The sequence below is a fragment of the Monopterus albus genome, unplaced genomic scaffold (assembly GCF_001952655.1).
Source record: "Monopterus albus unplaced genomic scaffold, M_albus_1.0 scaffold127.1, whole genome shotgun sequence".
Taxonomy (NCBI): Eukaryota; Metazoa; Chordata; class Actinopteri; order Synbranchiformes; family Synbranchidae; genus Monopterus; species Monopterus albus.
The window spans coordinates 1,830,973-1,857,368 of NW_018128007.1; the positions used below are offsets into that span (position 1 = coordinate 1,830,973).

The 26,396-nt window shown below is 41.5% G+C and overlaps 2 protein-coding genes across 3 annotated transcripts; one reads left to right on the top strand and one right to left on the bottom strand.

Moving 5' to 3' along the window:
* Positions 1-786: 786 nt before the first annotated feature.
* Positions 787-4,588, bottom strand: acd (ACD shelterin complex subunit and telomerase recruitment factor). Of its 2 annotated transcripts, none has more exons than XM_020612662.1 (2): positions 4,538-4,588; positions 787-2,892 (listed from the first exon to the last, which is right to left on the bottom strand). In XM_020612662.1, exon 2 carries the CDS (start codon positions 2,797-2,799, stop codon positions 1,003-1,005), a length of 1,797 nt encoding a protein of 598 aa, XP_020468318.1. In that variant the 5' UTR covers positions 2,800-2,892; positions 4,538-4,588; the 3' UTR covers positions 787-1,002. The 2 variants fall into 2 exon arrangements, with proteins under 2 accessions (XP_020468318.1, XP_020468317.1); XM_020612661.1 differs by lacking the exon at positions 4,538-4,588 and adding an exon at positions 3,095-3,334.
* Positions 3,889-23,519, top strand: gan (gigaxonin). The gene is made up of 13 exons (XM_020612660.1): positions 3,889-4,009; positions 4,747-5,008; positions 5,210-5,324; positions 5,467-5,817; positions 9,019-9,087; positions 9,197-9,348; positions 9,835-9,956; positions 10,109-10,221; positions 10,988-11,137; positions 13,364-13,500; positions 15,957-16,091; positions 16,902-17,011; positions 17,111-23,519. The coding sequence occupies exons 2-13, from the start codon at positions 4,824-4,826 to the stop codon at positions 17,281-17,283; spliced, it is 1,812 nt and encodes a 603-aa protein (XP_020468316.1). The 5' UTR covers positions 3,889-4,009; positions 4,747-4,823; the 3' UTR covers positions 17,284-23,519.
* The last annotated feature ends 2,877 nt before the right edge of the window (positions 23,520-26,396 follow it).

Here is a 26,396-nt window from a genome sequence, read left to right on the forward strand (position 1 = left end):
CAGAAGTGTTGCACTGAAGTGCAAAGAGATGTACAGTGGTCATAATGTTGTGCCTGATCGGTGGTTTCACAATAGGCAACTTGCAATGATGGGAATACAGTATGGGCAGAGATGCTAACTGTGCTCACGTTATTACAGGGCTAAGGGGCTGAACTACTCTTTCATTAGTGTTACAAACATTTAGAGAAACATGGACCTGGGGTCTAATATGGCCACAAAGATCTGGCCATTTAACTTCAGTCTGAAAGTGCAGTTTGAAGGTGCAAGTTCTAATCCAGTGTCAAACATGTGGTATTTGGCGACATCTTCTGGACCCTCAGGGGTCACTGCAGCATTACATGACTAGTATACACTCAGGTGTCAGTTTATTAGGTACACCTAATTAAAAGTAAATCTAATCCAGCAGGGCTGTAATACTCGTCCTTCATGAAGGTGATCATGTTCAGTTTGAGTTTCACAGAGGTGATAATTCAGCTGTGTGATCTTATAGAGGCTGCTGAATTGTACCAAGAGCTGTTAACAGGTGTTTATCACAGGACCTGGATCTGGTGAAATCAGTTAATCTTGCATTATTAACTTCATATAACAAATGCTGTCAAACGTGTTCATTGAATATTTCATTATCATTATAACATATGATAAAACTTTCAACAAATACTGTACTTCGGGTTTTCAAGTGAGCAAATAAAGATGTGGTTGTAAGGTCCAGAAAGAAGTGGATCCTGAATCATTTTCTGTTTTATTTTACTTTAGTTAAGAAGGCAAAGGATTTTATAATAGAAAAGCATAAAACTTTTTTTATACAGGAACATGGGCTTTTTTTTTATTTTTTATTTTTTTACAAAATAGATTTTTTGTCAGTGCTTAAAATATATGCTACAAAAAGAACTTCCCTGGATGAGTAACATGAGAAAACAGTTGGTCAATGCAGACTAAAATGTCTGACAAGACAAAAAGCACAAGCAGAAGAGTTAACCGTCTTCCAAAGTTTTGAATCTGAAGTTAAATAACATCAGTCTTGTCAGACAATGTCTGATTGGAGGTACTGTGTGGATTATCCTTCTTCTGTGGAGCAACAAGATACTTCACCGCCCAGTGCAGCAAACTTTCAGGAACTCTGAACAAACTGAAATCCTGCAGGTTCTGTCCAGACACTTGGTAAGAGTAAGAGAACGCTTTGCCGTCGCTGTGAACAGTGGGCGTCTTTCTTGAGAGAGTCCCTGCAGGAGGACCCCGTTTGCGACCGCTGCCCTCTTTGGCCCCATAGCCTGCCTGAGTGTCAAAGAGCCAAGATGGAGGGCTTCTGGTGATCTGAGTTTCTTCTTCTTCCTCCTCTGCTGGTGTGATAACTGCTTCTGTCGTGGGCTCTCTTCTCTTTGCCTTTCTGTACTTTCTGACAACAGTCTCCTCTGTGTCCTGTGCCAAAATCTCACCCTCATGGTCCAAAGCTGGAAGATTTAGTTGTGCTGTGTGGGAGTCGTGTCTGTCTGTGGTGGGCAACAGGTTTGGCGGTCTGGAAAAGGGTTCTGGTAGATTCACAGAAAAAGACGAACTGGCAGCAGTAGGGAGGCTAGTCACGTGGGGTGGTTTCTGATATGGTGGGAAGTAGCTGCACTCTCCTTTGCTGTGGTCTGATGTCTGCTGGGACTCCCTCGAGCTGTGGGCAGGAATTTGCGTGCTGGATAAGGTTGCATTGTACTGAGAGTGGACTGGTGTTGCCTCCGGCGATGCATCTGAGGATGAGGAGGTGCCACATGGTGGAGGAAAAATGTCCCAAGGGTTGGATAAGTGCCTGGTGTCCATGTTGATTATCCCTGTAATCATGTCCTCATGTAGCATGCTGCCCTCTACAGCAAGAGGGGAGTTCTCTCTGGTGTTACAATTTCTCTCTGCAACTGCTGGCGCAGCTATTCGCCATTCTGCAACATCAACAGAAGGCTGTGTAGCCTCTAAGGTTTTGCAGGTTGGTGGTAAATCTCTCCTTCTGTCCTCAGAGGCAGCAGAGGGCCCACCTGGTTTCCTGCTTCCAGCATTAAGTGGTGTCTGCAGCTGCTGAGCATCTTCCTCTGGAATGAAAAGACATTTTATGGGGACGCTGAAACATTTCACTCCCTTATATGAAACCCTGTCGACATCCCAGCTTGTGGCAGTGAATGTGCTGGAGGTGTAAGTCGAGGTGGAGGTCTGCTGGCTCACAGGACGGCTGCTTGCTACCACCAGCCTCTCCCGAACATCATCCAGAACAGCCTGCAGACAGTCATGCTGCCACTCCCCCAGCAGTGCTGACAAATCAAACCCACATTGGCTCTTCTGAGACTCCTGCACCTCCTGACCCTGCAGGGCCCTCCATGTCTTATAGATCTTGAGCCTGACAGAGGGACATGTTGTACAGCAAGGAGTGTTGTCTTTAACTGGGCCTGCTGCAGTCGTGGCCAGCTCTCCAACTGAGAGAAAGAATCTGCACTTGGTCTGTTCGTGGGCCATGTGAAACTGCAGCCGGTAGTCCTGTATGCACACCGTGGTGTTGACCAGGCTGCTGAAACTTTCGCGGTCCTCCTGCTCCTGAAGATGCTCCCAGGCTGATGCAGTAAGAATGGCGGGGATCTGGAGCACGCCGTCCGACAGGAAGAGGAGCCACGTGGGACCCTCGGAGCCCTGAGCCTGGGACTGGGACATCTGACCCACTCCGATGACATGAGCCTTGAGCCGCCCGCTGCTGCTGCTCCCCTCCTGGCCGCCATAGCTCAGGACTAGGTTTTCTATCCACGGAGACAGTTTGCTTCGAGAAGGTCGAGGCATGTTTGTAGTTTCAAACTATGTCTTCAATTATGCTCCGCCAAGCAAATATTTACGATGCTCAGTGGTTCATCCATCATAACATCATCATGGGAGCTAGAAACGAAAGGCATGTATCCTATGAGCCTTTACAAAGTATTCTGTTGTTGGTTTAACATATCACATGCTGGTTAAAGAAGCTGTCACTTATCAAGAACTCGCACATAAACTACAAACACTTCACTACGCAGTTTACAGCTGACAACTTTCCCATTGCATCTAGTACAGCAAAATAATAACAAAGCAGTCGGCGCTTTACCTTGGTGAAACCCTACACAAAGGGTAATATTTATGTTTGTCCAGTTATGGCGGCGACACACTTTTCAAGTTACCGATAAACAGGCTAATAGACTACGACGGGGTTTCCTTCAAATTAAAAGCGCAAATGATAGGCCAATAGACTGGCACAGACCAGTATAATCATTAATATATGAGGTGGGAATATTATTTAAAAATTCATCATATCGCTTTATTGAGCTAATTTACAATGTTAAATAAATAATCTACAAGACTATACGAGTTGTTCAGGAAGATTTTATTCACACCGGAAGTACTTTCGCTACCGTTATGTGGCAGGTTGGCTCGTAGCCCCATTCCGCTTCTTTGTAAATAACACTTCACACTCCCTTTATAGCTCGAATTCTAATAACGTTGCATTAAGAAGATCAATTTCTCCTATGATTCAAAGACAACTTTCACAATTTGTTAATATAAGTTAACAGGCATGTGTTTTGCTAGCAATTTATTCATAATTATGTAAATAAAAAGTTTTCCCCTACAGTATTGGAACTTGATTTAGCTAATGCTGCGTTCATGTTCCAACTGAATTCTTCTGTTGAAACGGATTTTTTTTTTTTTTAAAGACGTGTTCGTGCCCAACTTGTTTAAAGCCAATCGGATGTCTTGGTTATTATTGTGAGCAGTTTGATCGCCAAATTATTATGTATGTAAATATATTTAGAGGTAGATGATCATTATTTGGATAGGTAGCCCATATAATAATATACACGAATTTTGCATTCCCTGTATTTTCTTTGAAAATGAATGCAGCACCATGTCCTCACATTCACTTGCGACATTCTTTACTGCCTAGGGTGGCTGGCGTTGTCTTAAATGCAGCTAATTAGACTTTGACAGTAAAAAAAAAAAGAAAAGCGCGTTTCGTAGTCTTAAGGTAAGACTTAGAAACAGTAAACTTGATTTGTTAAAATGGAAAACGTGGCATAACTTTGAAACACTATAAACACAGAGTACAGGCTCACGTCTATATGTTCGTAGCTGTCTGCATTTACCAGTCCAACCAAATGACACCAACGTTAGCTACCTATATCAGTGCTGAACTGCAAAGAACTTTGCTAGCGACATCATATCGCCCTTTTCAAAGAGCTGTTGTTTACCGACATGTCTACTGTTTTGCTACTAGCCTAGCTTTTACGTATACACCAGCAGCTTCGCCAAACCTAATTTGGATTTCGGTCACTTTAAGAAGCTTTGATTCGGTATAGTTACATAAGCTACCGGGAATCAAACTAACGAGTCGTGTAAATACTCGTTATTTTTTTCCACAAAATTCGGCTTTCAAGAGATTCACTAAACACCTCTCGCCACTGGGTTTTGGCATTTGATCCTGGTATTCAGAGATCGTAACACCAAACCTAACCAGTCATGTCTTGGCGATGTTGTTGAACCTCAACAATCTTACCTTATCCCGTCCTCGCTGTCTACTCTCGAGTCTTAGAATCTAATATCTGCCGCTGTGGTAGAGGACTATCTATGTTAGCTAGACGAGTAGCAAGCCATTTTTTTCTCTCAAAAAATAAGTTGTGTGTTGTCTTTTCTAAAAGCAAAACTGAAGAATGCCCTCTGTTAATTTGTCTGAAGTCCTAATATATGTTTTATTGTGACCCCAAGTTTGATAGAGACCTGTGCAACATAACTGGGACTCCCAGTCTGGGAGACACTTACAGAAGTAGTGTACAAGCTGAGACATGCCCGATCCTGGATCTAGTGAAAATGGCTCCAAGGTTTCAGACCCACAACATTCACAGAGACTCCTCAGGGTCCTTCGCACGTTCTGGCAAGAACAAAGTTTTCATGATGCATTGCTGGTGGTCGATGGAGAGGAGCTTCCTATCCAGAAAAACATCCTGGCTGCTGCTAGCCCTTATATCAGGTCAGAAAAGTTGGCAGTGACAATTTGTCCTGGTCTTTCAGCAGTGTCAAACACACCTGCCCAGATATGATCATGCATTTGTTATCTTCCACTGATGTTTATGCTTTCACAGTGGCAGATGAACTATTAAGAAGGATAACAGTGCTGCAGTCTTTATTTCCTGTTCTGTCATATTCAGTTGTGTTAATGATTTCCTGTTAGGACTAAGCTGAACTACAATCCTCCAAAGGAAGATGGATCAACATATAGGATTGAGCTGCAGGGCGTCTCCATGGCTATAATGAAACAGATCCTGGACTACATCTTCAGTGGGGAAGTGAGTGTGGAGGCTTTAAAAAGCAAAGCCACATTGTCAGGTCTTAGGTGTAGTACGCTCAAGTAATTGCTTCCTGTCCACCCTAATGTGTTACTGTCCGACTAACTGTGTGTGTGTGTATATGCGCCCTTCACACACACAGATCACTTTGAGTGATGAGACCATCCAGGACATGGTACAGGCGTCTGACCTGCTTCTCATGACCGACCTGAAGTCCCTGTGCTGCCAGTTCTTGGAGAAATGCATCACTGCAGAGAACTGCATTGGCATTCGACTCTTCTCTCTGCACTACTGCCTTTACCATGTCCATTACGCCGCCACTGAGTTCCTGCAGACACATTTTCGCGATGTAGTGCTCACCGAGGAGTTCAGAGAGCTGCCCACAGACCGTCTCTGCGAGGTGCTTTCCATGGAGAAGCTGAATGTGGGCAACGAGAAGCACGTGTTGGAGGCTGCAGTACGATGGTTTTCACATGACCCAGAGGATCGCAGGGTAGGTGACACTTCTGAACCAATCTAATCTAACCATAGTTCATTAGAAATGAACATTGCTGGCAAGCTTAATGCTGGTTCTGATAGAAAGGTGTAAGAACACAGCGCACTGCAGCTTACTGCGTATGGGGGCTGTGTAGCTGCAGACCAGTCAGAGTGCCCATGCTGATCCCTGTCCACTACCAAAAGCACCTACAATGTGCACTTGAGTATCAGAACTGGACCACAGAGGAATAGAAGAAGGTGGCCAGGTCTGATGAATTGCATTTTCTTTTATATCATGTGGCTGGCTGGATGTGTGTGCACTGCTTTTGTGGGGAAGAGATGGCACCAGGATGCACTATGGGAAGAAGGCAAGCCGGCAGAGGCAGTGGGATGCTTTGGTCAATGTTCTGTTGGTTCATGTGGATGTTACTTTGACAGGTACTACCTACATAAACATTCTTGCAGGCCAAAAACACCCCTCCATGGCAACGGTATTCCCTGATGGCAGGATAATGCGCCTTGCCACACAGGACTTAAAGGTTCTGCTGCTGACATCTTGGTTCCAGATACCAGAGGACATCTTTAGAGGTCTTGTGGAATCCATATCTCGATGGGTCAAAGCTCTTTTGGCAGTAAAGGGGGAGGGGCTACAAAATATTAGACAGGTGGTCATAATGTTGTGGCTGATCAGTGTACACTGCCAGTCAACTGCTAGCTTAATCTTCTCCTGGTCAAACAGTCATTGCTGCATCTGGATTATTTAAATTGCCACAATGGCACAGTGGCTTTGCTAGGAGTAGCTATAAATAGGGCTTTATTTCTCCAGTGTGAAATGTGCAGCACTGTGGCTGAGCAGTGAGCACAGCGTGTAGGTGAACTAGCAGGTAAACTACAGGCTAATCTCCTCCTCCCAGTAAACGAACCCTGCTTTACACAGGCCTAATCTGCAAGTCCAACAGGAAAACAAAAGATAAGTAACCTTAAAATCAAAACAACTAATAGTGGCACAGTGATGTGCTGTCTTTCCTAATGCCTGTATTTTAACAAGGTTGCATTGCCCTTTTGTCTCTGTGTTTACTCGCCCCTCCACTCTCCTACTGTCGTATCAGCACATGCAGGTGGAGCACAAATCCCCAGCATTATGAATAACGTCAGCTATTTGACAAGATTGTTTGATTTCTTTTTGAAAACTAATAAGAAAAGTATTTGTATAAACCCCCCGTTGAGTTCCCTGTTCAGATGCAGCTCCATCCCTAGTTGTATGGATGCTGACTCAGCATCCATACTATGTTTTCCAATTATTTATTATTGTATGGATGCTGATTCTGATGCTGAACTTTTATACTTTTTAAAATATTCAGTTTTATTCTGAAAATATTTCCCCATTCAAATGAATGGGGAAATTTTTACTTCTTCATACTTTCAGCTATTTCAGCTATTAAAATGTTCAGCTCTTCGAGGACATTCATGCTTCTCTTCAGAATTTTTCAAAACTTCATACTTTTTAAATATTTTTGCTTTATTTTGAAAATCTTGCCCCATTCAAATGAATAGGAAACTTTTTCTTCAGCATACTTTCAGCTCTTTCAGCTATCAAAATGTTCAGCTCTTCAAGGACATTCATACTACTATTCAGAACTTTTGAAAACTTCATACATTTTAAATATTCAGCTTTATTTTGAAAATCTTGCCCCATTCAAATGAATGGGAAAATTCTACTTCAGCAAACTTTCAGCTTTTTCAGCTATCAAAATGTTCAGCTCTTCAAGGACATTCATACTACTATTCACTACTTTTGTAAACTTCATACTTCAGTTTTATTTTGAAAATCTCACCCTATACAAATGAATGGGGAGATTTTTACTCCATACTTTCAGCTATCAAAATGTTCAGCACGTCAAGGACATACCTTTTTCCATTCGCAATTTTTTTGAAATATTTAGCTTTATTTTGAAAATCTTGCTCCATTCAAATGAATGGGAAAATTCTACTTCAGCATAATTTCAGCTATCAAAATGTTCAGCTCCTCAAGGATATTCATGCTTCTATTCAGAATTTTTCTAAACTTCATACTTTTGAAATATTTAGTTTTATTTTGAAAATCTTGCCCCATTCAAATAAATGGGGAAATTCCAACTTCAGCATACTTACAGCTAGCAAAAGCATTCAGGTGTAAAAATGTTCAGCATTTTCAGGACGATCTTTCAGCACTCAGCATCCATACGCATTTTCTTCAGAAAATGCAATTTTCTAGATTAGAAAATTGCTTTCCCACTGAGTTGAATTTGAAGGTTTGTCCAAACCTTTGACTGATCGTGTAAGTCGTACAGAGAAATTTCTGAATAACCTCTTATAGAACTATAACAGTAATTTAAGTTGGTATTCCTTTTTGTCACAGGTAAATTATTAGTACGAGGTAGTGCAGTGAAAGCCTTTGTCTGTTTGCCCTTAAAGTGTTCTCCTACACAGTGATGCCGAGCCCCTGACAATAAGGAATGTAGAGCTGACATTAAAGCCACGCTGTGTAACTGAAGGTAGCACCAGCATGAAACTCTAAGTCAGTCCACTCTGCTCCACCCAGCGCTCCCTCTCCCTTCTCCACTGTGCTCTACTACGACCTGCTGTGCTCCGCCCAGCTCTTCAGATATTTGTCATTATGAAATTACAAGAAATGAGAAGGTAACAAAACTGATTGGTTAAAGAGGTCAATTCCATCCAAAACCTTTTAGAAGCTGATATCTCTGCACTGTCTGGGTCACAGGAGGCTTCGACAGCACCTCTCCACATTCAGACAAGTTTTGGAGCATGTTTCTACAGCAATCACATTTGAAAAGAGTTATTTACTGTTTTACATATAACACTAAAGTTTCACATAAGTAGTTATTGATTTTTATAAGAATGTAAGTCAATGGAAACCAAAGGCTGATGTGATTTAAATTATTATTATTTTGGTTAGTTGTTTGTTCTTAGTAAACATTTGAACATTTAGCTTGTCTCACGTTATTGCCAAAGGAAATGTAGTAATGTTTTTTTATTTACTCATTACATTTTTAAAGCTACACTACTCTATATTTTTGCTTTAACAATGGATCACTTGACTAGAACTGAATTTTTAGTTTCCAACTTTAATGTTATTAATGTGATTTAATGAATTAATTCAAGCTTGTGTTTGTTCCATAAATACACAACGTGAGTGTTATTATATCCGTATTTGCAGGTGCATATGAAGGAAGTGATGTCTGCAGTGTGGCTGCACGGCTTGGACGTCAGCTACCTTAGAGAGCAGGTAGAGCACGTCTTCAGACAGCAGAGCCTTTGTGATGATGTGAATGTCCAGGAACAGTGTTTCAGTTGTGCATGCTATCCTTGGTGTGTGTTACGTGGTATCCCATCAGGCCATGGGGGAGCCACTGATGAGAGAGGTGATCAGAGAGTACTGCCAGCCGGTGCTGGGGGATGTTCAGCTGCACGGAGCAGATTTGCTCGCTGCCTTCAAACCTCGAGGTTACTCTGAATGTATTGTTATTGCTGGAGGAGAGAATCGCACGTGAGTTCTCAGCTTTCTTTTTATCATTTATATTCTATTTAGACTTCACAGACTGATTGGCCACCAGCGTTGCTGTTGTGATGGTCTTCGAAGTTCAGTGGAGCTTCGATGTGCTGTCATTGCTTACAGAAAAGCTCTTCAATTGACTCCCCAAAGGTTTTGGGGAAAACAGTAACTAGTTTCAATTTACAGATTTTTATTGGTGTGAAAGTGGCACAAACTGAAGACATCAAGTATCAACAGTTTCGAGACAGAGTTATCTTTTTAAAACCCACTTGAACCAGAGGTGTTGCGCAGTCATTTTTTTTGTCAAGTGTAAATGTCCGAGATGGTTTTGGCCCTCAGTGGGCAGGAAAATAGACATACTGTATTTTAGGGGTTAAATGTTATATAAACCAGAGGAAGAGGTTAAATTAGTGCAGAATTCACCTAAGTCCCACAGTCTTCTTACATCCTGTCTGGTCTGATGGGTTTCATCCTGTGTAGAACCAGAAAGCCGACTGCTGTGACGCGCTGCATGTGCCCGCTCTACGACGCCAACAGACAGACCTGGATCGAGCTGCAGCCGATGAGCAACGCCCGCATTGGCCACGGGGTGGTCGCTGCAGGTCAGTGTTGTGCTTGGGCCAGGATATTCATGGAGCTAATGTCATTGAGTGTTTTTTTGTGTCAAGTTGGCACTTAAGAGAAATTTAGTAAAACTGTGCAAATTGCAGCATATACAAAAGTCAATGGAAACAATGTGTTTCCTCTTTGTTAGAGGGTTTTCTGTTTGTGATGGGAGGAACAGATGAACATAACACAGTCCTGGATACTGGAGAGAAATATGACCCTGACTCCAACATCTGGAGTCCCATACAGTCAATGCTTCAGGTATACTGACCTCTTACCTCTTTCTCCTGAAGTTTCAGCAGCTACAATTATTCTGTCGCAAGTATTTTTTCTGCCACCTTTTTTCTTGCATTTTACTGTGCAGTTAATTCCCACCACCAGATGTTTCTGTCAAATAGACACTGTAAAGGTTTAAAAAAACTATCATTTTGCTGTTGAAGTTTGCTATTATTCATAATTTATAGGCACAATAGACTTGTTTCTGCAGCCATGCAACAGTACACATCCTCTGACTTTTATAATTATGTTACCTCATGACCATTAGGTGTCAGCAGTGCTGCAGTACAGTTCATTGTCAACCTGTGTTGAGAGTACAGGCAGATTGGACACTGTGTTGACCTGTTTACATTCTGTGGTGAAAAGTGGTCCAGTTCTCATCACTGGTTGACTGTATATTGTTGAACATTCTAAACAATACTAATTTATCAAATCAGATTTCACTATATTATTTATCCATTCATCAGCTTTAGCCATAGAAACGGGAACACTTGTCGCCCACTCCGCCATACGGCATTGGAGGATCGATTGATCTGTTGGTCAGTTACACCAGTTATTCTTTTAGAAGTTCATGGGCGGCCCGGTCCCAGGTGGCACTGGGTGAAAGGTGGGGTGCACCTTGGACAGGTCAGCACCAGTCTGTCACAGGGCTGACACAGAGACAGACGACCACTCAACCCCCGGGAATTTTAGATCGATCAGATTCACCAGTGTGTATTTGGGCTGGTGATCATGTCACTGATACATGCAGGCTCGTCAGAACTTTGGCGTGGTGGAGCTGGATGGTCTGATCTACGTTCTCGGAGGAGAGAATGATATAACAGAGCTAATCACCGTTGAAGTGTTTGACCCTCACTTCAACACCTGGAAGATGCAGACCAGTATGACCATGATCCGCAAGGTAACGACACACACATCGTTTTCACAGGACAGCAGAACATGTAACTTAAGGGGTTTTTCCATTATAGGAAAATACTGAAACGTGTCGCGCCAAGTAACGCTGTGTTTGTTTCCACTACACTTGACCCGCTTTGGAAATGCGTTCTGGGAGCTACATCTCAGCACCCCTCAGGAGGTAGTACTACAATCAAGTACCAGTACCACGTGAGGGGAGGGGCTACATGCCTGCAGAGCATTTGCCAATGATTGGTTAAATGTCTGCATCTTCACATCTCAAGCATTAGCACTGCAAGCAGCATGTGTAAACACACAGCAGCCCCTCCCTCCTCTAAACAGACCGACAGAGAGAAAGTACAGTGGAACAACAAAGCAGGACAGTCTGCGTCAACCCCGAAGGCTACGCTTGGTGATGGTCATGTAAAGGACGGGGTGTACCGCTCGTTAGGTTCCAATAGTGGAAATGCAGCAATAGTAAATGACCTAGACCCAATAATGACACAATGCATTAGTGAATTTTATATCCCTACTCTACTTTATTGTTCCATTTAGAGTTGCCAGTTCAGTTCTGTTTATACTTGCTTGTAACAGTATTTACATGTAGCTTTGTTTTGTCCAGTATCAGTTTATGGTGACTGAACAGTGTTTTCATATGACTGACATGACAGCTTTTTTGTGGCAGCCTTTTTTTGTTTTTGTTTTTTTTAGATCTGCTTCCGCCCACTGTTGAATCTTTGACTCATTCGGTCTCTCCATGTTAGACTAGAGAAGCTGGGTTATTTACATAGCCCACAGCTGCTGGTGAAACTACTGGCTTGACGTATGAACAGCCTGTCCAGGATTGAGTATTAGGCCTGATTCTTTGTTATGTGTAAGGAGAAGGTGACAACCTGTATGAGGAATCAGTTTATTGAACCTATGGACATGACTAAAATGAGGTCTGTATGCTGAACTCCTTGCTATGTCGCTTTCATATCTGAACAAGCACACTAGTCACTTTTATGTAACAGTTGTTATGGTGATCTCATTAGCTTGGCTGTAGCAGCATTTCCACAACACTGTCAAAAGTCAGCACAGCGCAGGTCTGAAGTGAATGCTGTCAAGCCAAAGAAAAGGCTGTGGCAGCACAAAGCAAAACATGCAGAGATTAAATGTGTCTTATTCCATCACTGTAAGGCTCAAATGACAAAAAAAGTTTTAAAATCCATCAGTGATGGACCCAGAGTGAGAGCAGAGAATAGTCTTCTTCCCTGAAAACGTCTAAATGACAATGGTTTTTACAGCCTGATGAAGTCAGCAGTCTAATCTTCTGCATGTGTGAAAAAGGTTATGTCATGATACATTTTATAGATTATGTTACTGAAGTGGGTTGAACCTCCCTGTAACACAGTACCAGTTACCATAAAGCATAGTGGCAATAGATTACACTCTACGTTTACACCTGCCTGTCCTTGTGAGCTCACATTCTCCTAAACTGTCACAGGGACTCTCAGTATACCTGTCATGATTTCAGCAGAGGGGGCTGGAGATGATGGCTGTTAGTTTGCCCAGAGTGAGATACAGTCATGGCCAAAAATATTGGCACTGCTGCATTTCTGTCAGATAACTCACCGCTTGTCCCAGAAAATTGTTGCCATCACAAGTTCTTTGCTGTTTTCATGTCTATTTCTTTTGTTTGCATTGGAACAACAGAAAAAGCCAAATCTGGTCCACTCCACACAGAACTCCAAAAATGGGCTGGACAGAATTATTGACACCATCAGCTTAATATTTGGTAGCACACCCTCTGAAATCAGTCCCTTCCTGTAACCATCAATGAGGGGGGCGGCAGAGAACTTGATGACGAGTTGCTGTTGATGAGTAATTGTCTGTCAGTCGATGAATTGTTTCAGTGCTAAACAAAACCCATTGTTTCAGCCCAGATGAAAGTGGACCTGAAAGACAGAACAAAAATCTGAAATCATATTAAATCGCCAACATGAAAGGTGACTCTGCTGCTTCTGTGCTTGTTGCCTTTTTCTGTTCTCTCACAGCAGAGGTTAGGCAGGATCCCACAACACACAAACCTAACAATGTAACTGAAGTGACCATGCACAATGGGCCCAGGGCCATTACAACCCATGTCCAGACGTTAGACAGAACTTAGGCCAAGTGATCCACTGTCATCGGTGATTCTCTCTCCTCCTTAGCCCTAACACTAATCCATACTGTGACTTGTTTTATCCTTCAGGTTGGTTGCTATGCCTCCATGAATAAGAAAATCTATGCCATGGGTGGAGGCTCCTATGGGAAGCTGTTTGACTCTGTGGAATGCTTTGACCCCAAAACCCAGCAGTGGACTGGCCTCTGCCCTCTCAAAGAGAGAAGGTAAACACAGCCTGTGACTGCGCGAGCTGGTCAAACAAAACAAAAGAAGGAGGATCTATGATTTACAAGCGGTTTAAAGTCAATATTTTATTTCTTTCTCATGTTATCTTGTTATCCTCTCTTTTCTGTCCATTGAAGATATTTTGTCACACTTTCTGTATTATACAAACATTTACCTTCAGCCATACTTGGTACTGGTTTGGGTTGCACAACAGGAAATGAAATATGACCATGGTCAGTGTCACCCTCCTAGAACTGTTTGTTTTAGTTTCAGTATGACTTCTCTCAAATAACACCACAGTCTTACTGTCACAGCCAAGTATTGCTCAGGATGATGAGGCAGCTGTGACTGAGGCTGTTGAGTCATAGCATGTACATTTGTAAGTCAGACCAGAGCCTCTGTGCAGAAACAGTGAGGGCCCTATTCAGGAGGATTCACAGCATCTGATCAAGGTGTACTGGCACAAGTGGTGTTTGGGAGTGTCCACCTTCATTTCTGTAATTTGATCACGAAGAAAAACAGTTCAATCGCCTGTGTGAGTACCAAAGGGCTGTACTTGATCTCTTCATTAAAGCAGGGGTGTGTTTTGGGCGAAACATGCAATTATCTGGTCAGTGTGTAACCTCACATCCTCTTTTTAAGAGACGTGTGAGTTTGAACGTTTGGCGAATTGCCAGTATACTGACGGATTTGCCAGGTCAGATGTCAGTAAGATTTTCTACTGAGGAAGTGGATCTGCTCGTGTGAGCTGAAGGTGCATGATCACTAATCAAAATGGTGTTTATTATAAATATATATTGATGTGCACAACACCCAGTGAACACAATGTCATCTTGTTTTTTTAAGTTTTGCATGTCCTGCGCAGCGCGCCTCAGGGTATAATGAGCACAGTGCATGTACCTAGATAGGTGCGCATCGCAACACGGTCACAATTATTGTCTGTCAGAAGTGGGTTATCTTATATGTCTGTGCCATAAACCTTTATATGACCTGTAACTTCTTACTTCTAAACTCTGACAAAACAGAAGTCATGGTGCTTGGGCCTGAAAACCTTAGAAATCTGCTGTCTAATCATATAGTTACTTTGGATGACATAGCTCTTGCCTCCAGTGCTACTCTGACAAATCTTGGAGTCATCTTTGACCAGGATATGTCCTTTAAATCACACATAAACCAAGTCTCTAGAACTGCCTTCTTTCACCTGCGCAATATCACAAAAATCAGGAGCATCCTGTCTCAAAGTGATGCTGAAAAACTGGTCCATGCATTTGTTACTTTCAGGCTGGACTACTGTAACTCTTTACTATCAGGATGTCCCAATAGTTCCCTAAAAAGCCTCCAGTTAATCCAAAATGCTGCAGCCAGAGTACTGACAGGAACTAGCAAGAGAGATCATATCTCTCCCATATTAGCTTCTCTCCACTGGCTCCCTGTAAAATTCAGAATAGAATTCAAAATCCTTCTCCTAACATACAAAGCCCTTAATGACAAGGCTCCATCGTATCTTAAAGACCTCATAGAGCCTTATCATCCTAACAGAGCACTTCGCTCTCAGAGTGCAGGTTTACTTGTGGTCCCTAGAGTCCACAAAAGCAGAAAAGCTAAAGAATAAAGCTAATTGACACAAAGCTAGAATAAGCTAAGCTGTTCGATAAGAATAGTTGTTCATGGTTTGTTGCTCGTGTAGCTTTCATCTGACCATGGTTGGCTCTGTCATAGCCAGTGTATGATATCATGTCACTACTGGCTTGTGTGTCACAGACTCAATGTGCCACATTGACACTGAGTTGAACAGCCCCTCTTTGATCCTTAACCCAAACAGGCATGGACAATATGACATTATTTAAAATGTGACAATATAAATGTCAGTCAGAGACTTTGCTGCACTGTGGTATCTCATTATTATCTCTTGTTGTATTAGATCATTGTGAGTAATGTTAATTTGCCAGGAACTAGATTTGTTGGATTAACTGAGATCAGACACTCTTTTCTGCTGATTTTATCAGATTTGCAGGAGAATGCAGGCACTTTATTTATTCACATTGCGTTTTATGTTTAATCCTGTTAGATATTGATATGGCATTTAGAGCATGGATCCCGGCTGCATATTTCTGTCCGAACCTGACTCGCGCCCGAGAATATGACGCCCGAACCTGACACGGACCCAACAAGCTTATAGAATATGATGTCTGAAGCCAACCTTAGCCCGACGCAGTAGAGTTTGTACGTTTTTTTCCCCTTTACATTTAAGCACTCCAGCTTAAAGTTTGGCCTATGTGTCCAAACCCGACCCGAACCTCAAAATAACTTCTAAATTTCTGTCCAAACCTGGCCTGGGCCCTCCGATACCGAAGGGCAGGCTCGATTTGGTATGTGCAACCTAACATACCAGGTCAGAAGGTTTTATACATATTACTCATTCCTATCTTTTAAACTCTGTTATTTTCCGGTTCAGGTTTGGTTCGGTGGCCTGTGGTGTCGGCAAGGAGCTCTACGTGTTCGGTGGAGTTAGAAGCCAAGAGAACGAGAACCCTGAGCAAAGAGTCATGATGACCTGCAAGTCAGAGTTCTACCACGACGAAATGAGGAGGTCAGTATGGAATTACTACTCCAGAAGGTTTATTTATAGCGATTTGTGAACTTTGATTTTATTATTAATGTGTTGTTGCTCATAGTGGATGGTTTTCATTAGCAGATGGATTGTTTAACTTTTTTAATTCCTTACTGGATTCCAGCAGGTTTTTCCATGGCTCAAAATTTGGAAATATGTTTTCAGATGAAATTGTTAAAAGTAAGGGCAGCACGGTGGTGCAGTGGTTAGCGCTGTTGTCTCACAGTGAGACGGTTCCGGGTTTGAGCCCTGGCCGACCTGGGGCGTTTCTGTGAAGAGTTTGCATGTTCTCCCCGTGCTTGCATGGGACCCGGGTTCTGTCCGGGTGCTCCGGCTTCCTCCCACTGTCCAAAGACATGCAGCATAGTTTGATTGGTGTGTCCAAATTGCCCGTAGGAGTGATTGTGTGTGTGAGTGGTTGTTAGCTCTGTGATGGACTGGCGACCTGTCCATGGTGTACCCCGCCTCTTGCCCGCAGCCGGCTGGGATTGGCTCCAGCCGCCTGTGACCCCATTTGGGACTAAGCGGTATAGAAAATGGATGGATGGATTGTTAAAAGTACAGTTACCATGTTTTTATTCAAAATTTCATTTGGTGATGGCAAAAGGATGTAGACAAAGAAGACTTGGCAGTATTTATACAGAGAATGACGGCTGTGTACGCCGTCATCATGGTGGCAACAAAATGTTCAAAGGTCCTACATATTTTATTATATGAAAATGGTCCATCAAAAACAGATTATTTCCATCAATGTTTTTGATAGCCTTGTCTGTGGTATAATGTGTATAGGTGGATGTTGCTGGATGACCAGAACCTGTGTATCCAGACCAGTTCATCCTTTGTTTACGGTGCTGTGCCCATCGGAGCCAGCGTCTACGTAGTGGGAGACCTGGACACAGGTCAGTAAAAGAGTCCTGTTCAACTCAACTGACTGCTGATGGTTTTATAGCAGTGTCAGTATCTGAATGTGTACGGTTGGTGTTTCCTGTGCACTACAGGTACAAGCTTCGACTACATCCGAGAGTTTCGCCGCAGCACAGGGACGTGGCATCGCACCAAGCCTATGTTACCCAGCGACCTCTCAAAAACAGCATGCGCTGCCCTACGCATCGCCAACTGTCGACTGTTCCGCCTCCAGCTGAGTCAGGGCATGTTCCGGATCAGACTCTGACTGCAGGACGCCAGCCAGCGACCTTGTGTTGCCTCCATACTCCTCTACTTTTGCACACTGGTACTTTGTATCTGCTGTAGTTCTGGGTTTAGGGAATTTATGAGCACTGAAGTGTTACAGTCGCTAGATATTGAGAGTTGTGGTTGTCAGTTCAGGGGTTTATACTTAAGACCCTTTTGCAGTTTGATTTGATGTGACATTTCACCTTTGCACATTTTTAACATTATGGGTTTATGGGAATTTTATTAACCAATCTTTTTTTTATGTGGGATTTGAACTTTTTTTTATTTTTACTTTGACAGACATTCCACATTTGTAGCATTTTCTGGTGATCTGTTGCTCGGTGAGGCATTTAAACAGTAAACAATGGGTTATAGACCAAATAATCACATAACAATTATGAAACAATGATGCATATTTTTGAGAAAACATGTTACCAGTACCATTGTGATACAGTTTGCATTATGTGGTTTTGTGGTGTATGGTTTATTTTTTCTGGCCGAATGCAAACAATGTAAACAGAGATTAGCAGCAACCGCACTGGAGGCTAAGGGTAGAGATTATTTCAGTTATCTAAATGTAACGGTGGGAAGTCAGTTCCTTAGAATCAGAGAACAAGGGGATGCTTTGCAGCATAGGGAGAAATCTTCTCTCTGCTGCCACCAACCTCAGTACAGAGCATTATATTCTGGCAGAGACCACAATGCAATGCATCCACAGGCAGGCATTTTGAGTGAAGGCAGTTACACTGTAACTGTAACTGTGTTTATGAATTCAGTGCCTGTTAGACAGTGCAACATGACTCTAATGAGACCTCAGTCCCAGTCCGCGGTAGACTATACGTCAGCTTTCAGATGTCAGAATGTGCGATCAGTGCCTGGAAAATCTTGGTGCTGCAATCAGCAGCACGTCATCAGCTTGCATCATCAGTGTGTGCTTTCTACTTAGAAATAAAGCAAGCTGAGGCCACAGCACAAACACTTTGTTTATATATGTAGCTTTATTTAAAAATCTGTGCCTCCCATTGTATTCTGCGTTACAGATGGTTCTATTCTGATTGGTTGTGTGTAGACTTTGAGAGTTACATGGTGAGAATTTGGTTCTAAATTGCCAGCTGCCAAATTTTGATGCAGAATATTGCGACTATCCTCCCAAGAAGGGTGCAAATACAACCACCACAAAATATGTGTTTCTGTTCAAAGGGTGATGACCCCAGCAGTCATGGGAATGTGTCTGTTGTCCCGTGGAAGCCAAGGGTGAATTAGTGTCAGGTTTTCATACAGCTATAAAACCCTCAGAGTGAGGAGGAGGTCAGGCTGGAAGAATGGGTCTGCAAAATGTCTGACCTCAACATGGGAAATTGTTGCTGTTTCCTAACAGTCAGCATTAGTTTCTTTTAGCCATGACTACAATTGTTCCCATCATTAACCAAATAAGTTATTATTTTTAACCCTGACATTGACGGTCCATGAACTTTTAGCCATTTTAACCCAAAATTGTTATCTTTCCTTTACCCTAACCAAACCTCAACTAGAAGATTAGACGTGAAGGGATGTTGTTGTGCTGATAGGGGCATCAGAAAACAGGTGAACAGTTACAATAGACATTCATTTTTTGAGGATTTGGAAGCTGTCTTTCGTCGCCAAACCTCTAAATCAGCTGTCGATGAACAGCTTTTGGCCACATTTGTCTCACGGTGGTCAATGTTGTCCACTTTTGTTTTTTTTTTTTTCAGCCTACATATTAAAGGCATCAACTATGCAGCAAATTAATCATGAACAATGTAGCAAAACACTAAACTAAGTAGTAGATGAGGAAAGTTGAGGGAAAAGGTACATCAAAAATCAAATCTCTTAGAATACTTGTCAGAGACTTGTCATATGCACTAGATGATCTGAGGGTGGATTTTTTATAGAAATTCTTCATTGCACCCCCTTCATTAATAAGACTCCCGGACAGATTACTTCCCCATTTTCTCTAAATGTTTGCACATTATCTGCCGAAACTCTTTACTTGATTGTCAGCTTTTTATTTTTTCATTGACCAAGTTGTCCAGACTCAGCCTGTCCAGAAATAGCCATCACAGCCAGCGACAGTCTTGAGTTGCTGGTTGCGTTGCTGCCTGTGTAACCTCTGACCTGACTTTCCAGTCAGTACAGTTTTGGCATCCCTTGACTCCATTTGTGCTTTGTGAGTTACAGCTGATGCTGTCTGTCCTCAGCTCAGAGGTTAGTACATACAAAGTAGACACACACACTCGGGGCTGCATATTTATGTCCAAACCTGAGTTTGTGCTGCATTTTTTGTATAGCCCTTGTCCATATAATACCATGGATAGCGTTGTCATGCACTTATCCAGCTCATCACTTAAATTTTTAATAGCCTTAGAACTTATTGTATATTAGACTAAAGAAGCATAGATTCATTTAAAAGTGCAATTATGCCTGATTAGCTTACAGTTTGACCTACATGGTCAAGCCTGAACATGATTTCTAAATTTCTGTCCAAACCAGACCCAAACCCTCAGGTACTGATGGGTCCCACCAGTCTCAGTTTGGGAATTCACCCTAAAGTCACACCTCACACACTGCCTTTCCACTTCATTTTCCCCCTTGCAGTCCCCGGGCCTTGTGTAACCTTAGCAGTAAGTAGTAACTAACATTTTTGAATTTTGTACAGTTTGTGCAACCAGGCATCCATAATTTACTGCTATGAAGCAGGGCATGATGGGAGGAGCCAGAAGTGGTTAGGAGCAGCTCATGGTGTCAGTTCGGTTTGATCCTAATAGCTGAAAAGAAATTAGATGGAGAGCTTTAAAGTCAAAACTGACTAATAGATTGTAAGTACTAAGTTTTACACTTAACTCACCGCTGTGTTCAGGTGCACCATGTCCACCGAGGCTAGAACTTTACTAGTCACACATGTAGTCATAAAGAGTAGTGACATTTGTGTGCTAGAAAACCTTGATCTTGGTGGCAGAATTCGGCTGAAGTCACCACCTTGACATTTAAAACTGTCCTTAAAGTTTTCCCCGCTGCTATGAAGCCATGCTTTTTTCCCAGTTTCTTTGTAGCACCTCCAGTTGTTTGCAAAGATGTAGCAGTGCACCTGTAAAGGTTAGGGACAGAAGTGAATCCAGCATAGAAATCACATGGATTGTATCATTTACTCCACATGTAAGTAAAGCAAGCCAAGGCAGTTTTATTTATACTGTATAGTACATTTCAAATAGGCAAAGTGCATTAAAACCAGAATAAAATCAATTAAATAAAATTTTTTTAAAATGAAAATGAAAACAAATGGACAAAGACGATCAAACAACTGTGCAGCAGGTACAGGGCAGTAATACGTTGTTGAAGATAAACTAGACAGTCAGCAGAGTTCAGTTTGGATTTAAAAGTGACGAGAGTTAGGGGACATTTAAGTTCATCAGCAAGTCGGTTTCATCTGTGTGCAGCTTTGCCCTGTTTGGTTTTGACCCGGGATTCTACCGACTGACTGCTGCCTAAAGATCTGAGTATTGCACAGCACCAAGCCAAGTCCATGTCATCGTCAGTCTAAGGAGATGCTGTTTGCTCCCTGAATGAGAAAATTCTCCAATTAGTTTATACCATTTTCTTTCTATCCCTGTTGAGCCTAAGCTTTTAAGGCAGCATAGCTGGTGCAACTGGCTGCAGGTCTCGTAACACTGTACATGAACAGTCAGCGACTACGTTTTTATGCCTCCGTGCCGGACATGGCTGCAACCGGAGGCGTTATATTTCAGGTTATCCATATGAACATCTGTTTGGCCCAAACTTGTGAATGTGTTGTATCAGGAATGCTTTGATGAAATTTCTTCAAATCTGGCACAAGTGTCCACTTGGTGGCCAAAGGTCAGTGACCTCATGTCTGTCCCATCCCCATAAATTTGACTGGTTGACGGAGGCTTGCAACCATGAAGTAGTAATTCTAGTTTCTGTTGTAAATGGTTTGTTTTTATACGATGTAAAATAAATGAGAAGTAAAAATTGGCCAAACTGCAGTTGAAGCTTACACATAAAAAACACAACAGCATGTTTCTGCTGATATGACACACCAGCTGAATATGAAAGGATTTCCTGGGGCTCATCATCACACTCAGAACACTAAATGGCATCCTGTCTATGAATATTGTTTCCTTATTTGTGCATAGACAACATTCCGTAGTGTCTTATCATTTACAGTAAGTACTAAGTTTCTGAGCTGCTCTGCAATTGTTCTCACACATTAACAGCTTCTGACTGACTGTTGTGATACACTGGAACAACCCCAAAAGGAAATAACGGTCTAAACTAGAAAATAGTCTAGTTTCAACCCAAGTTGTGTTGTGAAAGATGGGGAGTGAAACTGTTGTTTCGGTTTGTACTTGTGTAACTGATGCATGAGGAGGTTTTGTAAGACGTTTCCCCAGAGTGTCATTCATTTACGTCAGAGGAATTAAATCACAAAAGGTGTCATCTTTACACCCTACCCCTTTTGTTTTGCTACTTTTTCTTTGTGTGCTACCAAACACCAAGTGCTTACTTATGAGAACTGAAAGCTGAGAGATTTAACTTTAGTTTTTACTGCCCATTTTATATTATATATGATGTATAAACTACTGAAAACTCATAACGGTCCCTATTAATGATAAATGCACTGCTTCTCAGCTACAGTAGCTTCTATTTCTGTGCTTTATATTAGTGATGATGACAACACAGATGTTTCTCTATGTAACAGAGGCATTTCTGTTATTTAGCGTAGCCTCAGTGATATAAAAGAGGTGGACAAAATAACTGAAACACCAAACACTATAAGTACATTCAACCACATCCTGCATCGGGCTCATCCCCTGGGAAGTGTGGAAGTGCTCTCTACAGCTTTATGTTACAGTGCTCGTATATAGATTTGGCTTAATTTCAAAAATACAGTTAAACTTTTCAAAACGGGTTTGACATTCTCATCAACTTGTAGTTTCTTCTGTACAACATAAGAGCATTTCTCATTGTTTCTCTACAAATAGTGATTGTTTCTGCAAATGATTGAGTACAGTTGGCTACCACATTAACAATAATCAGTTCTGTATGTTCTTTTGGTCAAAATAGATCCTAGCTTTTCAGTTTCTAAACATTTAAGGATTACTTCACTGTTCACATTGTACATATTCACATAAATGTAAGCAATTTTCAAAATATGTCAAGGCCTCAACTGGTTTGATTGCACATAGAGAGATGCACTTCTGTAGATATTCACATGCCCCCTTCACTTGTTGCACATTTTATAATTGCAATTTTTTCCACTTCAAAATAACTGAGTAAAATGTGCAACAAGCAAAGGGGGCTGAATACTTTCCATAGTGACTGTATATACCGGCTGTCAGGTGAAACTTCATTTATGGGAGTGTCTCATATCAGCCAAGGAGGCTGAGAAACTTCCGAATCACCATTGTCTGTTATTGGACCTGTGGTTATGTGACCAATCAGACGGGACAGGACTCTGTTTTTCGATGTAGCGCTGTAATTTTGTACACTGTGATTTTGTGTTGCTACATTGTTTGATATTTTGTTTCCACACTTTCCACATATTTTGTTGGAGCATAACATTTATTTATACAGTGTTGTGCCAGTGTTCTGTTACAATGTTAATCAATTACACTGTTTTGAAATGACAGTAAATTTTCCGCGCACTGTCCTACTGACAAAACAGCCGAACATTTTGAGAACTTTAACCTACACAATGTTAATGGAACATTTCATTTAGACAGCTGACTTATTAACATGAGGATTTACTTGTCACATAAGCTAAAGGTTTTGAGTGAAGTATAGCCTGTTTCTGATGTGTCATGCTGTGTATATATAAACTGTTTTCACAACTGTATCTTCAACTTTGAGAATGATAGTGATCTTTCAAAGAAGCTACTGAGGAAAAGTGTAATGTGGATCTGATGGTGGCACCAGAGGCAAGGTCAAAATGTTAATTGTGCTCCATCTGTCATGAATGTCTAAAACAGATTACATGAAAAGTTGACCATTAGCTTTCAGAGTAGCTTGTCACAGACCTAAGTGAAACTTTGGCCTGACAGCGGCTGTGGTTGGAGGTGGTCAGCAGCACCATTAAGAATCATCCTCTGGGAACTGTGTGTCACAAATGTCATGGTCATGTGGATAGCAGTTTTTGAGATATCTTGTTCTGCAAGTCATGGATACATAAGCTGCTCCTTTGCTGCCACTAGCAGGGGGAAAGTTCAGTTCAGCAGTTCAGATATTAATTAAAAACAGCATTCTTTCCATTCGTAAGGGTACTGCAAATAACAAGTACTGCTTTCCACATCAGGTTGTGTTTCTGTAAAGTGGATTGTATGTTGAACATAACATTTAAAGAGCCCATGGTGCTTTTCCTTGTTTCCTGACTTATCTACAATGTTACAACGGTGAATTATCATCTTAGATGTGACCTAAAGCTCAAATAATGAGGTGAACGTATATTCTAGTATTTCTATGCAGAAGCTACTCAATTTATACAGGTCTCGCAAACTCTCGCTTGCGAGACTTTTTTCTAACAAAATTAAGTATTGCATAATAGTCTAAGGATCTCCAGCTGACGTGGGTCTTGACACTTTATTGTGGGGGTCAGGGAGGGGTTGCTGACATTTACTACAGAACTAGGTTTACACTGAGATACTGTATGTGGCTAATATGTGCCCAAACCGATCAGTACTACACTGGTTGTCCAGTGGAAAATTCTGGGGGTTAAACCAAAATGAAGTTGTTCTGTTGCACAAAGTAGCCCTATGAAGAAAGACTGGACACTAGTTTCCAAGTGCCATTTTTTCAGCTTACTCATTATTGTCTCAAAGTTTTCCCCTACTTTGAGAATCAAAGGAAGGAAGGAAAAGAAATAGCACATTCTTCTTTTTACATCTCAAAAGTTTATTTCATAAGAAAACAACCTTTGTTTGATTCAGGAGGCTACACTTAGTCGATTTGGCTTTACAGGTTTATTTTACACTAACTAATTTACCATGGTCCTTTCCTCCCCCTGTCCTCTCAGAAGCTTCTGTTCAGTAAAAGATCCATGGACTCACTTTAAATACTCGATTCTTGAATCGATGCTTCCTCTGGCTAATGAAAAGATGTGAAAACAGTTTGTGTATTAATTAGTCATTTGAAACAGATTCAACTTTAGATAATCAATATTAGTTAATGCATTCATTGAAATATAAAAAAAACTGGCCAGGAGCATCACACACTAGTAATAATGAGAAAAAAAAAGCTAAAAGACTTATAAACAAATAGTAAATAAAAGATAAAAATTCACTGGTGGATCTTAAAAACTGTATTTCATTCTAAGTGCTGTCTGTTAAAAAATCCAAAACAGCGCCAATAAACTAAATAACCAACAGAGTAGTACATGTTAACAACTGGTGCAACGCGTAAAGTCCATCCACAATACCATTTTATCTGAAGTTATATCACATATGTTGCACATTATAATAATTCTGTTCAATCATATTTCATTCATACTCACTCATCGAAATGACTGTTCAGTCTTCTCACTTTCAGATCTTTTTTCCACAGTCATCAATTGAGTTCAGTTTGAATCAACTTGTATTATTGACATTATCTTAAACACAAATGTAACATTTCTACTTAACCGTGTATATATTTTATAGACATGTTCTATAGACTTTTTTCATAAATTTATTTCCACTATTAGCAAATCAAAACATCAGTCTGGCTCCGTGACACATTCTTGGTGGATGTATTTGTTTCCTCTTTGGCTTTCAACAGCAGATAGTCTGCTGGTAGGTCGGGTCACATGATGAAATCTGTCTCCACAACCACACTGGCTGGAGTGCTGGTGGTGGAAGGGACTCTGCTGGTAGAGATGATGGGCAGAATGGAAAAAAGGTGAGGCTTCAGGAGAACTAGGGGACATATGGAAACCTCAGACGTGATGCACTGGTGGCTGTTGTTGTGCATCGGGACCCTTGAGATAGGAGGTTGTGCACTGTGCTGCTCTGCCCTAACACCCATCTGTGTTTCTATAGCCCTGCTTCCTCAGGCTCATTCCTCTGGGAGTTTCAAAACAAAGACGTCCTTAAACTGTTTTTTCCACTTGCATGTGACAGAGGACATCATTCCCTATGTATAACATATACATGTCACTAATGTTCACATTTCAGTTTGTATATAAGGTACAGTATGGTGATGGTTATTTTTATGATGATTTTTACACTAAAAACCAATATGATTCTTAATACAGTGGTGTGAAAAAGTGTTTGCCCCCTTACTGATTTCTTATCTTTTTGCATGTTTGTCACACTGTAATGTTTCAGATCGTCAAACAAATTTATATATTAGTCAAAGATAACACAAGTAAACACATCATGCAGTTTTTAAATGAAGGTTTTTATTATTAAGGGAAAACAAAATCCAAAACTACAAAGCCCTGTGTGAACAAGTGTTTGCCCCCCTGTCAAAACACTGGTTTATCGCACCTGAGTTCAATTTCTCTTGCCACACCTGTTCGCAATCAAGAAATCACTTAAATAGGACCTGCCTGACAAAGTGAAGTAGACCAAAAGATCCTCAAAAGCTAGACATCATGCCGAGATCCAAAGAAATTCAAAAACAAATGAGAAAGAGAATAATGGAGCTCTATCAGTCCGGAAAAGGTTATAAAGCCATTTCTAAAGCTTGGGGACTGCAGCGAACCACAGTGAGAGCCATTATCCACAAATGGCGAAAACATGGAACAGTGGAGAACCTTCCCAGGAGTGGCCAGCCGACCAAAATTACCCCAAGAGCGCAGCGACAACTCATCCAAGAGGTCACAAAAGACCCCACAACAACATCCAAAGAACTGCAGGCCTCACTTGCCTCAGTTAAGCTGAGTGTTCATGACTCCACCATAAGAAAGAGACTGGGCAAAAATGGTTTGCATGGCAGAGTTCCAAGACGAAAACCACTGCTGAGCAAAAAGAACATAAAGGCTCGTCTCAGTTTTGCCAGAAAACATCTTGATGATCCCCAAGACTTTTGGGATAATACTCTGTGGACAGACGAGACAAAAGTTGAACTTTTTGGAAGGTGTGTGTCCCATTATGTGTG